Genomic DNA, 12735 nt, shown 5'->3' with positions numbered 1-12735 from the left:
GAGGGCTTCTTACTTAAAACCATATCTGGTTGATGTAGGAGGATGCACAACCATAATCGGCGGCGAGAAGTCAAGCGTTGGCCATTTTCCTTCCAATTGATTGAACACAACCCAAATAGACGTTTGGTGAGCATCGACTTCGTCAATCAGTGGGGGCAACACCGACGAAATCAAAGTTAAAACAAAGTAAAAGAAAAAGTTTGGAGAAAGAACAGTGAGGGTCGTTGCCGGATTGATCGCTGCTTTTTTGGAGATAAATTCATTTCCAGAAGTGAAGAATTAGGAGGATCAGAGGATCGAAATACTAGAGGGTAATGATGTTGCAGTGGGCAGATGAAAAAAATAGTGTTATGGATAAGTCGAAGGGGAGATAAAGCGGTGGAGAAGAACCGAGAAGCATCCGAGCAGGAAAAAAAAGGAAAAGAAAATTTGTCCAATAGAGTAAAAGTACTGTTTTTTATGGAACATATTTTTAATCTAATTGTAAATATAATATTAAGTTATAATTTAATATCTATATAATATTTAATATAATAAAAAAGAAATATTCCATTATTTCAGTAATAAAAAACATTGCACATATAAAAATAACAATCAAATAAAAAAAAACAATATAAAAAAATCTACTTACACACCAAGTACGCCTCAACAATTATCTAAGTGATGTCATGTCGCTTTATGTAGTATTAGGTAATTATGCTATAGATATACATGCATTCCATCCTCATATCTCAACCTCTCCTTAGCACGCACCAATTTTCAAAGCTTACATTATCACATGTCCACACTTTTCATTTTTCTTATTGAACTTATATATGTTAAAATAATTAAAATTAATTTATAAATGAAAATATGATATCGCATGGTTCTATTTGCAAAAAAGACAACATATTGCTTTTCCTCTTGAGCCTTGATGATCACGTTGTTATTTTATCCGCTCTTTTTCAACTCAACGATAAATGGTTGTGGATGCTATAAAACTGACATGTTTAGTTCAAAATTTTCCACTTTGTACTCATTTGATGTTCCAATCAATATGTTCGGTTTCCATGACTTCATAGAATTTTTTTTCAAGGGTGTTCCGATAAATTTATCTGCTTTTGGCTTTCCCCTCTTTTTAATCCTCATTAGAGTCAATGTTGGCGGTTGCCAACGCCTCCTCTTTTGGAGATCACTTTCTAGGATGAGCTGACCATTCCGGTTCGCTTTCGATTTTTTATCTTAATTTCTATTTTCCCCTACCATCCGGTTGTTCCATTAGTGTTTCAAGTACCAATGTACCATCACATCTTCACTATATTGTGTTTGAAGTAGAGGTGACGATATGGTTGACACTTGAGGATGGGATAGGGTGAAAGGTCATTTTATAGGGATTGGGATTCCCAGGGGATTTGGAAATTATTTTATGTTGGCAAGTAAATTGTGTACCCCATGGGGTTAAAACATATTAATGTGGAGGCGATTGGATACGTGGGTAATATTGTTGTGATTCGGTTTAGAAAATATCATAAACTAGTGCGTTAGGGCATGATGGTGTTTTTCATGAGGGATCCCTTTGTTGTAAAATTGAGAGTTTTGATGTTTTTTTATATGGATAGAAGAGAGAACTGGTGTGATTTTGTTTTTTAAAGTAAGGTTTGTATTTCCTTCAATTCGATCAATATTTCTTCCATGCAGTCAAAAAAAATACTATAAAAATATCTACATGTGATAATATGGTTGGGGAAGCACATTGATTGGGTTTTTATCGAGAGAAACACAAAAATTAAATATAGAAAAAAAAAAAAAAAAAAAAATTACGACGTAGCTTGATACGTGACTACTATAAAAACAAGAATGCTGGATCTTAATACAAGATTCAAGATAAAATATTTTTTAATCATCATAGTTTTAATTATAAATATATAAAGAATACCATGGATTCAAATATGAAGAATTCCCTGAGAATCTCCTTGAGCTTTATGATGTTGAGATGATTCAAATTTCCACAGGGACTATGAGGAAAACAGGGAATTAGCTTTTAATTATGTTTTGTTTTATATTAATTTGAGAAAACAGCAGAATTAAATATTAATGAAAAAGAAACATAAAATACCTTAACTTCGTGCAATTTCATACATAATACATTTCTCTTCATCTTCTTGATTGCAACCTGCGACTTTCCTCATTTTCAAAACATGATGATCCTTTGCAGTTTTTCCTTATCAATTACATCCATACCTATCAATATCAGTATATCACAATTCACAACCCAAATAAACATGTAGCATCAACTTTTATATGACTTCACAATCAGCTTTGAAAAGTACAGATATGAACTTCCAAGAAAAACAGTACACTTAACGATAACTTTGAAAATACTTAATTTAAAGGGCTATGAATATAATTATATCTAAGGGTTGTGATTTCTTGGGAATTTTTGATACTCACAGTAATTTGTGAGAAGAACATAATGTTGTGGTTTTTTGGGAAGCTTTCATATTTCACCACTCTTCTTCAAACTTCATCAACATGAATCTGTTGTACACTTCCAACTCACGATATCATGTTCAATATCTTCCGATCTCAGCAAGCCTACACACAACAATGTCAGAAACTGATTTGATCTCATAACCTATATAATTAATAATATATATAATTAAATTACTTACCGAGAGTTTTCAATGCAAAAAAGACATTCATGTTCAGATCTTGTTTTTCACGAGGTCTGTTGCTCTCTTGATCCACTTACGAACTGCTACCCACCACTCTAGTTCTTCAATGATCTTCACCTTTAAAGCTGCAGAGGCATTGGACCTTAAGGTAAGATTTATCATCTTTTCAAGGAACTCTGTTGTGCATCGATGCTTCTGTTTTAATCTAAAAAAGAGCCTCGGACTATCCTTTTCATTAGAGAAGATTATCCCCAGTTCAGGATCCTCGGTAGGTCCTCGATGTCTGTTTTCAATTCCTTCAAGATATTGGTTCATCTCTTCGGGTGGATTATCCACAAAGCTATCAAACCGTTCTGCATCAATGCTGCCAAGATCATAGGTCAGAGACCTTAGAAATCTCTGGATTTGGAGAAAGGGAAATCGGGAAGGTTGATGAGTGAGGAGTTTGGTCTGGAAGTGTTTGGCAATCACGTATAAGTCGTTAGGATTGAGGTTAGGAAAATCGGCTTCAGAGAAGAAATATTTTTTGTTATCGCTTCGCATCACTTCGAAACTGAAGTAGTCTTCCTTCTGAAAAGACTTCTTCTTACATCCCACAACTCTTATGATCCTCCGGAGAGACCATACATCTTTTGGGGGCTGAGCATGAGCCTTGAAAAACTCCTCTAGTCGGTTCAGCTCAATTGGGATTTGCATTTCCCTTGAGAGGTGTGGATGTAGTGGTGGGAAAACTGAATAATAGCGTGCATATGGAGACATGGGTATATCCCACTGATATTCATCGGAGGAGTGAGGAGCCGTAGTTTGTTTGGGCACAAGCTCATTATCCCTCAATTGTCTGATAACATAGACCAAAGGGGATAAAGCATGTTGCTGATCCTCAGGTATCTGCTTGGCAAGGAGTTCATGTTCCAACTCCGTTTGCTTCTTCTCTTCCTCAGACACTGGAAAGGTCTTCAAAAGACTCGTTTCAGGAATTGTGATCTTTGAAGGTGGTCGAGGTTTGGATACCTCATCTATCTGAGGAGGAGGAGGAGGATGTGTTTCCTCAGAAGTTTCTGTTATCACCACGTTATTATCTTCTCCCCATTTTGTTGAGGAAAATCCAGCTTCATCCTCGACCCTTGAACCTTTTAAGTCCTCTATAAGCTCAAACACTTTTAAGAACGATTGTTGAACCTGTTTGCTTAGCTCATCATTGCATAGAGTCTTTGGAAGTATATCCACAGAATTTTGAACTTTCTGCATGGCAAAGTGGACTTCATCAAATCTTACGTTGCAGGGTCTTGGCAGTTGCTGTGCAAACTGCATTACTTTAACCAAAACAGCCTGAAGAATTATATTTTTGTTGCGATAGTCACAGAGCTGCTCACTTATACGGACAATCTCATCTCCATGTTGGTGGCCCATGGTGTTGGTGAGGTCATCATACGACTGTTGAATTTCCTTCACTGTTTTCTCCATCTCATCCATTTGATCTAAATATTTAAAAGTGTCAGCATTCCTCTTCTGCTCCATGTCCCTCAAAGCATCCACAGTAGAGTTTACAATTGATTCCCAAAGAGTCTCTTCCCTTGCCTCAAGATTAGGAACACTCTGAGCTAAAGATGTCACAATCTTTTGCATTTCCCCAAACTCTTCCTTGCTGACAAATTCCTCCTCAGATTGAGGGATATTCTTCACAGCCTCTAGAACCTCAGATAGCTTCTGGTTGAGGGAATTATATCCCACCCTGGAGATAGATTTGGACTTCTTCTTCTTCCATTTAGTAGGAAGAGTGTTGATCTCTCCATTGGGAACTTCCTCAATATGTTCACTTTCTGTGTCCGAAGTTCCCAAGAATACTTTAGAGTTACAAGGTTTGACTGGCTCTGTGATGGATGGTGATTCAGAGTCTTGGATGAGTCCATCATCCATAGTGAACATTAACTCCTCTTCCATGTCTTCAGCATATTCCTCACCAGTATTTGTAAAGGCCCCCAAAGACATGGCCTGCTCAAGAAGTTTGGCAGAAGTCCGGGCCCACTCTTCCTCCTCCCTCTTTTGTTGCTCCTCCCACAACATTCTCACTAATTCCTTTCGCTCCTTTTCTTTCTTTGACTCAGCCTCACTTAACATTTTTCTTTCACTCTGCTCTCGTGTTTGCCTTACACTCTCATTCTCTGATGTTCTCACCTCTGCCTCACCATTAGCTGCTCCAAAGCCCCCATTTTGCAAGGATCGGTGTGCTGGTCTTCCTCGGGGTCCTTGATCTTTGATATGTGAGTGTGTCCCTGGGGGATGATCTTGACTTTTTTCAACACCCCCATTGTCATTGTGAGAGTAAAGGGGTTGTGTATGTGTTATATCCCAATGTTTTTGTGAGACGTTATCTTCTTGAGAGGATGAAGAGATGGGAGATTGTGACCCAACGGTAGATCTTTTTTCAACATCATTCACCTTTTGAGAGGTTGGGATGGATTTTGGGGGTTTTCTTTTGGCTTGAGGGGCAGGAATGGCCTCGCCTTTTCTTTTACCAGTAGTCTTCTTTACTTTCAAGGCATTTTTCTTTTGTTTTGTAGGACTGGGAGTATGTTGTGAGGATTGGGTAGGGCGTTCAGGTTCTGGAGGACCCGTTTCCTTTATATGTCTGATGAGAACTTTGGAATTCTTTTCAATAAACTGAAGCATTGCTTCGGGAAGACGAGCAACCTTCCCAAATTCAGATTGATCTGGGATAGCATACCTTGATAAGGCGCGAGGAGAGAACATCTCGTCTCCTTCAGGTAATGGGAACTTCAGCTTCTTGTAACCCCTTTGGAGTGCAAGTGCCCAAAACCTTGCACAGGGAATATCCTTCTTCTTTGGAAACACATAACTAGCAAAATCCTTCCAGATAGTGGTTCCAAAGTCCACTTCTTTCCCAGTGTAAAGACCAAAAAGAAAGACAAGTAAAACCCTACTTAGTGTGTCAGTTCCTCCAGTCTTTCCTGTAAGGCATCGCAAAATGATGTGCACCAGAAATTGCCACATGGCTGGAAGCTTACCTTTCTTGAAGTTTGGGGTCATTTCAAGCCTTGGAGGTAAATAACCCATTTGATCAAATACATCAAAGAGTTCTTCGTTTGTGGGTTCATATAACGTCTTTTTTTCCTTGCTCTCTGGAAGGCCAATGGCTTTCAGGAACTCAGCCTTACAGAGTTTCGTAGTGTGATCTTTACTGATGTTGAACTCAATGTACTCTTCCTTAGAGTTATAAACAGCAGTGCAGTATGCCATATGAATGATGCTTAAAGGAAACTTGACTGATTTAGTTAAGGGTTTATGAATAGGATGACTCTTTAAAAACTCAATCATTATATGGAGAGTAGGGTCAAACGTCTCCAGGCAAAGGTCTGCCCGAAGATTGCAAGAAGCCACACGAAGTGCAACTTCTTGGGAAGAAGGCATTGAGGTTACTGCAGAATGGGGAGAAGATGCTTTCTTGGATTTCACCATGACTGAATTTTAGAAAGAACGAGAGAACAAGGTGAAATATTCAAACCGTTCAGACAAAACTTAGGTGTATCATGGTACGAAGATTCGCCTCTGCTTCTGAACCACTTGGATAAACCAGGACTTCTGCATCTGTCTCGGCTCCATATTGGACACTGGGCACCAAAAGTAGTTAAATGTAAAATGTTCAGGAAACTATAATATAGCAGAGGAGAATCCAAGCAGCGAGTAATCATCAAATCAGAAATCAACTAAGGAGTTGGTTCTCAAAATGGAACTGGATATACTGACACAAAAACAGATTGTTGTAAATTGTAACTCAAGGAAGAGATGTAAGTGCTAAAAAGAGAAAGATGGTGATCTAGATCTCTAATACAACACACTTTTTGCAGAAATTTTCTTCCTCAAAGAGAATGCAATTAGATCAGTAAACCAAATGCTCGCATCATTTAAATCAGGAGGTAAATTTCTTATTTCAGGTTTAATCGACTATTTTCCAGTTCAGAAATGGCAAGCAATCTTTAGTGACTGCATTAATTCTTACAAAGAAAAATAACGCAAGCTAAGTGAAATGTTGACGTTAAATGGTATCAGAATCCAAATCTATTGTCATTTAACGGGTTGATATATTGAAAAGTTCAACTCAAAAAACGAGAACAAAAGTTTAGATTCAGCTCACAAGTAAATCAATGGGAACGAACGAGTGGGCACAGTGACAGACGTTTTTATCAAATAAAAACGCGTGACATAATATTGTAATCATGTTGTTGAGGTGATCATTAACTAACCTTGATCTGTCGTTTCTTACGTAAATTTCGACTGAAATTGAAGGGCCAGGTGGAAAGCGGAAACCCTAATATTTGAAAGAATTGGGGATAATAATCGAAGTGGACGGACGAGCTACTGGTAGACTAGTAAGTAGAAAGGGTTATGTGCATTGTAGTCCATAATATTTATTAATTTACATTTGAGTCCCTACACTTGTAATCCAATTCTATTCAATCAAAGAGTTCGATAATTATCAATCGCACTAACGTCTTAAATCATCTTATTTGAACCAACATGTTCTTTCTAAGTTTATGTGTATCTTTTTTATTCTGCATGCAAAGCATATGATAAAATGTCATAAAATACAAAATTCAATTTCAAAAAACTTAAATATAAAATAATTTGCCTTACAAAGTCAAATTTGCAATTGAATTGTTCGAACCCTAATTATTGAACTTAACACAAGGCCATATCAAGAATTATTTTCACTATTTTAAAGTGTTTTTTGATGAGAGAAACACAAATAAAATAAAAAATAAAAAAAATAAAAAATATACACCTACAAACTATTCTAAAATGATATGTTCGGAGTTTGAGATAAAACAATCTGTGTTTAAGGTTTGATAATGACAGCAAGGATTTTCGATGTTATTTCTTGCCGCTAAAAGAGCTCACTGTTAATCATTTAGTTATCCAATTCTAATTGGGGATACTTAGTATCTAATTATTTGTTGTTTAGTATTAGCCAGATTAAAGTTACCACGATTCAATACTTTCAAGTTTAGGATAAAAATTATAATAATAATAATAATAATCACCAGCATATCATGTAAGTTGGCAAATTTTTACCAAAACAACCGATGAAATACCTAAAAACATTATAATTAATTAGTTGCAAACGATTCATCAATCATGACCAATTAATTCAAAATAAGCTCAAAATGAATGTTTGTCAACATAAATAATTGAATAGCATGAGAATACCTTCCAAAATCTCTAAAGAAGTTTTTAAATCTTATCAAACAAGAATGTCATTTTGTAAGCTTAAATTACATGATAAACATCTTTTAAGAACGTGTTCCTTTCCTTTTCATATTGTGATAAACTGATAATTTATTTTTCAATTTCATTTATTTTCAAGTCATAACTAAATCCCACTTAAAACTATAGAATTTTGATAAGTACAAAACCGAGAAAGCTAAATCTGATACATTGAAATGGAACCAACACAATGTTCTTGATACTTCCAAGAACATAAATACTTATTATTGCTACCAACTGTTTACATAAATAATTAAATACCAAAAAAAAAACACTAAAATTAGTAAACATGCTACCACAATGTTCTTGATTTAAAAAACAAAACACAATTAATTTTTACCATCCCATGAGGGTTCTTCTAACTTTATCAACAATATTTTGTTTGGCTTGTTTGCTTGTTAGAGAAAATCCTTGATTCTCATCCAACAGGAATTTGTACACTTCCCACTCGCGATCTAATGTCGAATGTCTTCCAATCTCAGCCTACACACAACAATGCAAAAGCATATTTAATCTCATAAGCTATATTTCAGGGGTTGTTTGATATGCCTCTTACTGGGTCTAGTATGACTCTGACTCTGACTCGGTTATATTCAGACTGTGATACACCTCTAACTGACTCTGATAAGAGGCTAGGTCTGACTCGGTCCGACATTCAGACATTGACTCAATCATAAATCATTAAGGTTTCTTTTTGTGGTGGAAATGAGATTTGAAACTACTTACTGAGAAGATGCATATATCGAGTGTTTTTAATGCCAAAGTGACATCATATACAACACGAGGTCTTCCCTTCCCGGATATCTCAACGGGATTAGCAACCAAAAGCTGTGTATCCGGGCCCCGGTTGGTGATGATGACTCTTAATGGATGTAACATCTCCTCCTTTAAACGGGAACATAAAGCCACTTGGTTTTCATGATCAACAATCTTTTTCCCATTTTCATTTTGGATAAATAAATCCAAACTTCGGTTTCCATTAACACTAGGAGAGACTCTTCCATATGCAATCTGAATATGAACTTAAAGTTATTATGGAAAATTGGAATGGAATAAAAAATGATGGATTAGTAAAATTAAAGCAATACCTGGATACCACAATCTTTGGAAATTCTTAAAATGTCATAGATGAGGCCTTTTTGATCATGGCATTGGATTTGAAGCAAGGAATGCACTGGGCTCAATAAATTATCAATCACTACACTAGCTTTCTTGATTCTTGATGTATCAGAGATAATTGCTTGTGAACCATCTTCCATGGATGAAAACTCACAGCTGAATAATTTTTCTGCAATTGTTTCAGGAATAGAGGAAAGCCCTTGTTGACATTCATATTCGGGTCCCGCTAATTCAAGTTCACAGCTAATGCAACACTCTCCTAACACAACACTAAGGTGTTCACATGTTTCTTCACGTCCAAATTTTGTGTGCAATAAGTTCCTATTGAGAATCATTACAAATTAGTAGTTTGGTATATCGATGAGTGTATACTGTAATCAAAAAGAAGAAAAGGACTTACACGCTGTCTGTGATGAAAAAGAGATCCACAACTTTTCCATCTGGTGTTGTCATCACTTTTAATCGTTGAATTGTTAGTTCAAGCTCGCATAGGAGTTTTGTGACATCTACAGTGATTATAATTTGGATGAGAAGATGGTGAAGATTCAAGCAGGGAGAAAATAGATTGAAATTTGAAGTACTAACCGTGTATTAACCCTTTTCGATCCAACGAGAAAACCTTCAACAGGTAGAGTGGAGGTGATTTTGAGCTACCGGAGAACTGATCGATGTAAAATGCAGGTAAAAACGATGGACAACAAGATACGAGACGTTTCTTCAAGCTCTCCCAATCGATTTTTAGTGAGATTGGGCGTGGGACAACCCACAAAATTACGTAACACCATTTTCCATCGGTAGAGAAATCTAGTGGCAGAAAGCAAATGAAACATTCATCATCGACATCAAGTGTATTTATGTAATTGCATATTTATCTCTTTCACCTAATTTTGTACGATCCGTAATAATTATGGATTTAGTTTATAAGATTCATATGTAGATGTGAAATTTAGCATTGAATTTGAATAGGAACCTAGATCTTAACACCTAAAGACGAAAATAGCAGTAGAATACTAGAATAGAATCGATGAACTTATCGAAGAGATATTGCTGACCTCCACGGGTAACATACAGTCCGAATTCGAGGACAATTCTTAACAGGTCGCATCCGAGTCCGGCCTTGTCCGGGCAGTTCACCGTCACTACGGTTGGGTGGCCGGAATTCTTACTTTCCTCAATCAATACCACGTCTTCCCACGACATCCCCATTCTGGCCCTCGATGCGTGTGTATATTAATATTATAAATTGGTTACTCCTCCGATTTAACGTCGCCGGAGACTAAAAGGGATCCGCCGTAGGAGGAGAGTGGGTGTTACCGGCATGATTTATAGCGAGAATTGCCATGATTTCCCCCCTTCCTGTGGCTCCCTGAGCTCTCTCCCGCTCTCCGACCCCCGTCTTCTTCTGTATCTGCATTAAATGGAAATTGAAAAGAAAAAAACGGGGTATGTAAACGATGGGCTCGAACGGCGGCAGCCTATCTTCGCCCGTTGAGGGTCACGAATTTGTGGATACGTATGTTTTGCCCACGTAATATTATTGTTAAATTTATTTTATTTTTATCAACGAAAGTTACATATTTGTATAATACTAGTATTTATGTTTTTTTAAATTTTATCAAGAGTAAATTAAAGCAATGGTCGGTATGGTTTGTACAAATTTGCAACTTCAATTCAATTTTAAAAAGAAATTGATATATCACATCCATATTGTTTTTAAATCGGTTTTTGTCTATTGTTATTCTTTTTATAATTTGTTTTATTATTGTTGGGGTGCAAAATTCTCTATGAAATGTTGATTTAGAAGGTTTTTCCTTATTCGGTATCGAAGGTCTTTGAGAAGGTGGAAGACTTCTCATTTGAAGGCTTTATGGTTGAACTTGTCTATAAATACTACTATATTAGTTTGGTATTCTTTATAGGTTGAGAGATTTCTCATTGTGTATAAATGAGTAGTTTAGAGAGAGACTATTGTATACAAGCATGTGTTGGGTTTGAGCATTCTAACACTCCTAAGTGTACATGCAACCCTAAATACCTTGGATCTATGTTTTCTCTATTATACATGCAAATATGAACATCCAAGGTATTATCCTAATCTAGCATACAAAATAATGGATATAACAAGATAGAATACATACCTCTTAGATAGTGCTTGTCTTCATGAAGCTTGAGTGCCTAGTGCCCCAAGTGTGACACCTCAAATGGTTCACACAACACCATAAGCACTTGGAATAACTTAGAGAGAAATTAGAACACTTCATGAAATCGTCTAGCCCTCATACACACACATTGTCGATTTCTTTTAGCCATGGGTTTCTTTTATATGGTGGCTATTAGGGTTACACCATGTAACTCATGACTTTACCCATTCCTTATGGTCCATGGATTTTAACCTCCATGGAGTATCCATGGGTCACCCCATGGACTTAGTCCAACATAAGGAATCTTGGATCACAAGCCCACATATATAAGAATGAATGATTTACACAATCAACCCATATATTTAATTAGTCTTCTTTTGATCACTTAATTAATTCCAAATTAATTCTTGATCAATACTAATTAAATAACCTTATTAATATATTAGAACTTATAATATATTAACAAACCTTAAGTGTTATTTCTCTCATTTTAGTCTATCCAAGTGCATGATGCCATGCAACCCAAATGGACCATGCCGGGTCGGGTCAAGTCTTACCAATTATAGTTATGGACTTAGACATTAATCCAACAGTCTCCCACTTGGATAAGTCTAAAACTATTATTGCGTATGACTTCAGGAACCAACTGGCAATCGTAGCTCTCAAAAGCTTTTGTCGAACTCTGACCTTGTAGATGAACTCTGATCTTGTCAATGACTTGTCCATTAGATAAGGGATCATATATTCCTCCATTCTAGATATCATATGGACTGAGACATGGATTATAATCATTCTCTCTGTCCATTTGTTGTTTCCCGATTTCCGATTTATGACGACTGACTAATTGAACAAATCAAATCAGTCCTGGCCCGGCCGAGCACTTCCATTTGTCATCATCAAATCATCGAGGGGCCCACAGATATCACTTTTATCCCGAAGGTAAAAGGAATGGATAAACTTCGACTCATATGGCTTGTTCTACTACTTGTTGAATCATACACAAAGACACGTTTTATAGCACCGAGTTACCAAATGCAGTTTCGTGCAATCAATGTACAACCAACTCATAGTAACAACTCATATCTCTAGGTTTGAAGAATATAAGATATTATCATCTCATGATCACTCGTGATAAAATCCATGAAGTGATTCCAATGAGTGCGAGTTGAATCCAATACTCAGAACTTATGAGCACTCATGAGTGTTGTAGCCATTTGTCCAACAACTTAGACCTCTACAAGCCAACCCATGACAGTCTTAATTCATATCTACTTCCAACATATGACCGACTGTGGATGGTTTGAATAACTTAGTCATTCCGGAAGAATAACCTAGTTTATTCGGGAAGTCAAAACATGCAAAGTGAAACACAATAATAATTGAATCCAATATGGTCTCAGAACTTATGAATATAAATAAAACACTTTTTATTTATCACCATATGATTACACATTATTCATTGTATACTGTTTCAACTATCAACTTTATTCTTGAATTTAAAACAATAGTTGTCCCATGCTCCAAGCATGTACACTATG

At 36.4% G+C, this 12735-nt stretch overlaps 2 protein-coding genes across 4 annotated transcripts; both read right to left on the bottom strand.

Moving 5' to 3' along the window:
- Window positions 1–1796: 1796 nt before the first annotated feature.
- On the bottom strand, window positions 1797–7030 carry LOC145008286 (uncharacterized). 3 transcript variants are annotated; one of them, XR_013663339.1, is made up of 5 exons: window positions 6917–7030; window positions 2652–6283; window positions 2431–2574; window positions 2096–2220; window positions 1797–1994 (listed from the first exon to the last, which is right to left on the bottom strand). XR_013663339.1 is itself a non-coding variant. In XM_078966910.1 (3 exons), exon 2 carries the CDS (start codon window positions 6129–6131, stop codon window positions 2685–2687), a length of 3447 nt encoding a protein of 1148 aa, XP_078823036.1. In that variant the 5' UTR covers window positions 6132–6283; window positions 6917–7030; the 3' UTR covers window positions 2265–2574; window positions 2652–2684. The 3 variants fall into 3 exon arrangements, 1 of the variants encoding a protein (XP_078823036.1); XR_013663340.1 differs by having other exon boundaries at window positions 2096–2200; XM_078966910.1 differs by lacking the exons at window positions 1797–1994; window positions 2096–2220 and having other exon boundaries at window positions 2265–2574.
- A 1084-nt stretch (window positions 7031–8114) lies between these two features.
- Window positions 8115–10572, bottom strand: LOC145011091 (ACT domain-containing protein ACR9-like). The gene is made up of 6 exons (XM_078969720.1): window positions 10109–10572; window positions 9642–9860; window positions 9457–9562; window positions 9026–9377; window positions 8664–8948; window positions 8115–8420 (listed from the first exon to the last, which is right to left on the bottom strand). The coding sequence occupies exons 1-6, from the start codon at window positions 10260–10262 to the stop codon at window positions 8274–8276; spliced, it is 1263 nt and encodes a 420-aa protein (XP_078825846.1). The 5' UTR covers window positions 10263–10572; the 3' UTR covers window positions 8115–8273.
- Between the last annotated feature and the right edge of the window lie 2163 nt (window positions 10573–12735).

Source organism: Lactuca saligna, chromosome 8 (genome assembly GCF_052625555.1).
Source record: "Lactuca saligna cultivar CGN05327 chromosome 8, ASM5262555v1, whole genome shotgun sequence".
Classification (NCBI taxonomy): Eukaryota; Viridiplantae; Streptophyta; class Magnoliopsida; order Asterales; family Asteraceae; genus Lactuca; species Lactuca saligna.
The sequence above is the reverse complement of the archived record's forward strand: the minus strand, read 5'-3'. Positions and strand labels throughout refer to the sequence as shown.